This window comes from Crocuta crocuta, unplaced genomic scaffold (genome assembly GCF_008692635.1).
Source record: "Crocuta crocuta isolate KB4526 unplaced genomic scaffold, BGI_CrCroc_1.0 scaffold1015, whole genome shotgun sequence".
In the NCBI taxonomy this organism is placed as follows: Eukaryota; Metazoa; Chordata; class Mammalia; order Carnivora; family Hyaenidae; genus Crocuta; species Crocuta crocuta.
Genome location: NW_027532631.1, coordinates 97,452 through 101,662, shown reverse-complemented (window position 1 = coordinate 101,662; position 4,211 = coordinate 97,452). Strand labels below are relative to the sequence as shown.

General features: G+C 50.4%; 1 protein-coding gene across 1 annotated transcript in view; it reads right to left on the bottom strand.

Moving 5' to 3' along the window:
• DKC1 (dyskerin pseudouridine synthase 1) overlaps positions 1 to 3,693 on the bottom strand; it is a 10,158-nt gene extending 6,465 nt beyond the window's left edge. Inside the window, exons 1-6 of the mRNA XM_077780652.1 lie at positions 3,665 to 3,693; positions 3,425 to 3,548; positions 2,887 to 2,973; positions 1,542 to 1,633; positions 836 to 1,008; positions 170 to 234 (exon numbers count right to left, since the gene is read on the bottom strand). Of these exons, the coding sequence (XP_077636778.1) occupies positions 170 to 234; positions 836 to 1,008; positions 1,542 to 1,633; positions 2,887 to 2,973; positions 3,425 to 3,548; positions 3,665 to 3,693 (570 nt within the window). The remainder of the gene's footprint in view (positions 1 to 169; positions 235 to 835; positions 1,009 to 1,541; positions 1,634 to 2,886; positions 2,974 to 3,424; positions 3,549 to 3,664) is intronic.
• Positions 3,694 to 4,211: the final 518 nt, after the last annotated feature.

Genomic DNA, 4,211 nt, shown 5'->3' with positions numbered 1-4,211 from the left:
TCTGCAAGGACACAGGGAGGCCTCAGTGCTAGCGAGAGCCTCTTCCTCAGAGGCGGTGCGGGCAGAAGCACCCTGCCACGTGCGGTCACAAGGCAGGACAGCCGGGAGAGCCGACCTGTCTCCAGATGCCTACGGGCCCAGCCGCCCAAGTTCCTGTCATGACACTTACCCTAGAAAGCAGAGTCCCCCCTTCAATGGCGTTGTGTAGCCGGACAATGCCCACATACTCTTTGCCTGAAACACGACAAAAGAGTAGTCAGGTGTGGCCAATGAGTTTTCTGTATTTTTAAAAATATGCCCAGATTCACATTTTGTTTAACAGGAAAAGCAGGCCACTTGACCGCTCTCTGTAAAATCTGCATCAGGACAAATTTCATGGTTTGGACGCAGGAAAGACCCGAACCCACTCTCTCTCACTGGCTGTTCAACTTCCAGCGTGTGGGTGGGACCGGCTGGCGCGCCCCGTGTACTGCGCACTCTGTAGAAATCCTTTTTGGGGCGCCTGGGTGGCCCAGTCACCTGCGCGTCCTCCAACTCTTGATTTTGGCTCTGGTTATGATCTCATGGTTGGGGAGTTCCAGCCCCGCGTCAGGCTCTGCACTGACAGTGTGGAGCCTACTTGGGATTCTCTCTCTACCCCTCCCCGGCTCTCTCCCCCTCTCAAAATAAACAAGCATTTAAGAAAAAAAAAGAAAAAAAAGAAAAAACCTTGGAAGGTCAAATATGAGAGATTCTCCTGATGAAAATTTCCAAGGGCCAAAAACTAGAAGGAAAGGAAATGTAGAAAGCCTTCCAGTATCAAAGTAGCCGTCTCTTTATTCCCTCATCCACATACCTGCACTCTGCTNGCGAGTGGCTCGTTCTATGCACACGATTAGGCAGCCAGTCACCTTGGGATCCAGAGTGCCACTGTGTCCTGTCTTCTCCACCCGCAGGATTCGTCGGATCCACGCCACCACCTCGTGGGAAGAGGGGTTGGAGGGCTTGTCAAGATTAATGAAACCTGTCCTGGAATGGAAAAGAAATCACTGTGCCGTCATCGTTGGCCCTTTAATAAAAACTAAATCTGAAGAGGAAAAAAGTTCAGGATGGGTATAGGTTATATATTTAGGCAATTCTAGGCCATTCTAAAATACCACTACCTCCTTGAATAATTCACGCGGAAAGGTTGTTTTTGTTTTTAAGAAAAGTCTATGTGCAATGTGGGGTTCGAGCTCATGACCCGAAGACTAAGAGTCAGGCGTTCTCTCGGCTGAGCCAGCCGGGCACCCCTGAAAAGGTCCTTTTGAAAAGAAGTTTGGGGGCACCCAGGTGGCTCAGTCGGTCAGATCATGATCTCACAGTTTGTGGGTTCAAGCCCCGTGTCGGGCTCTGTGCTGACAGCTCAGAGGCTGGCGCCTGCTTCGAATTCTAGGTCTCCCTCTCTCTCTCTGCTCCTCCCCTGCTCATGTTCCGTTCTCTTTCTCTCTCAAAAAATGAATAAACATTTAATACAAAAAAGGAAAAGAAGTCTGAACAGTGCTTGCTCCCAACATACTTACCTGATATAGTCCCCGATCTCTCTCTTCAGAGGATTTGAACCACAAGGAAGAGGTGTGTAGTGTGTTGTCCTTACATTTAGCTTATCGAAATTCTGGGAAGGATACAACACAGAATAAACCTAATAAACCATTAGCACATGTACAACAAAAGTCAGCACCACTATCGACCATGATACATACGACTAACTTTCCTGTTTTCATTATGCGGTGCGACCCCTGCAGAATCACCCAGCCTCCACCCTGAGGGCAGAACTTAAGACAAAGCTGATCGCTCCTCCAGACACACTTCTTGGGGGCGCCGGGACCGGCCACAAAGTTTCTCATCTCTGCTTTTCTCCCATCTGCTCCTTTTTCCCGCTCCTCCTTTCCAGGGCTCAACCACAGCACTCAAAGAGCTCCCTTCACCTGAAGCTCACCTTTCACGTCACCCAGGTTTGTTTCATCGCAGCGCTTCCACAAATAGCAATTATTTTTTAAACTGTCTACCTCCCACCCTGGATTTTACATTTCGCAATAGTAGGGACTGTGGCCCACCCGGTTCACCAGCATAGCCCCAGAACCTTTAACAGAAAAGCAGATATAAAGGGAGACCCATCTGGCCAAGCAGAACCTGAACCGTGTTGGGTTACATAAGCAAATCTCACTCATTTACCTAATATACATTGGTTTATTACAAAATTTTGGCAAGAGGCATCTGAGTAACTTTCTCTATCCTAGCTGCTTCTCCTAATTTCGTACCTGGTGCCCCCTAAGTTGTTTGTGAAACTTGTAATTCAACTCATCACTGAGCCAGCCTACTTAAAACCCAACACAACGGTCAGCAGTTTTCTAGAGAACGTCTTACATGCCAGGCACTATGGGGAAACACATTTCATGGATTACCTCCTGCAGCCCTCAGCTGCCTTCCCAATAAAACAGATCACGAGCAAACCACCTCAGAGGTTAAATGAACACACTGCCTGACTCAAATCGGTCTCACTCGAAAGCCCATGTTCTCAAGCACTAAAGCCGTCCTACTCCAAGTGCGGCTCACAGACTAGTACGGGTCTGTGAAGTGGAGTCAAATACAGAAACCGAGAATTATTTATACCCTTTGATGGAGGTCTGACATTGTGACATGTTAACTGTATCATATACAGCGTTGGGCGCACCAGACATGAAAAACCAACCGAAACAAACCCTGGTCCTCCATGTGAGACACACTGAAAAACACTGGTTTAGACTGTATCAACTGCCATTTCCAAAGTCAAGGATGCTAGCACTAATCACTTTTAATTGAACCTTTTAACACTTAAATAAGGTAAAAGCCAGGCATTGATCCGATGCATAATTTTTAACCACATACCTTGAGCAACAGGGGCCACTGAGATGTGTCCAACTGAGCCGCCTTGGATTCGGGTTTGATAAGAAATTCTTCAGCGTGTTGTATCTCCTTACACGGAACAGAAACACACCTGTTAGGCCTCCCACGTGATTTTCAACAATCCCATTGCTACCACAGAAGTCTAAGCCTTTTAAATAGAAAACAAGGTATTCTCTATTCATCTTCACTGGGACCTCCAAAGAAAAACGAAACGAACAGGATCTCAGAAAAGTTAAGTGCCACCAAGATGGGGACAGGTACTTAAAAGAGAAATAGGAATAGTGGGTCTGTGGGTGGGATAAAACAGCATTTCAGAGAGAGCGGCTGGGGTGCCAACACCATTCACCAAACTATACTGGACCGGAGAGACTCGGGTGACCAGGGTTGTGTATTTCCCACACAACAACTACCCAAATCCAACCCATTCCTTAAAAACTTGTAAAAACAGTTGTTTTATGCAACTGTTACCTATGGAACGTTTCCTTTTAGTCAAAGCAAAGCAAAACATATTCCTACTCACTGCTACGTCTTCTTCTGCTAACGACTTCCGCTCCTTTTTCTTCTTATGTTTCTTCGCCACAATATACACTGAAACAGACACACTCGAGATGTGGGAGTTTTTCCCAAAAATGAGGGCAACGAAGCTTCAAATGGAGAGTGAAATCAGAGCAAGCAGGAATTGGACGTTTGATATACAATTACTGGGGAAAACCGAGTGTGTAAAGGCCAAACGCGTGGGCTGCACGGCCTGATAACCGACCGCAGGCCGTCGCACACCTCGGCTTCCATTCCGGCTCACCACGTGGCCGTGGCGGGGCTCAGATCTGCCGCAGGAGCGCTCGGGCCAAGGCCCCCCAAGTCCCCCGAGTGACCACACAGCCGCCCCCTCCCCGGTTCCCGGCCTGTACAACTTTCTCTGCACTTGGAGCTGCGCGCACGCCCAAGCCCCTTGGGCCCCTCTCCTGCCAGGGCCTCTTCCCAGCGCCCTTCCGCGTGGCGCCGACCGGGGCGTGCGGGCCGGCGGCGGCACAGGTACGGCCAGGTCTCCCGTCACCGCGGGGTCGCCGGCGCGGCCAACGCCTTTCGGCGACGACCCGGGCCCTCAGGCGGCCGTGCCATCGAAGGGAGGCCTGAGCTTCTCAGAGCCACGTCACTGCCAGCACCTCTCCATCTCCGACCGTCACCCTTTGAGCCAAGGCCAAGAGGAAGGCCACCAGGAGGCCCGGCAGCCACGGGGCCGGACGGGCGGCAAACCCGCGGGGAGCGCGGCCCCCGACGCCGCCACCCTCCCAGGCCTGCTCTCCGCG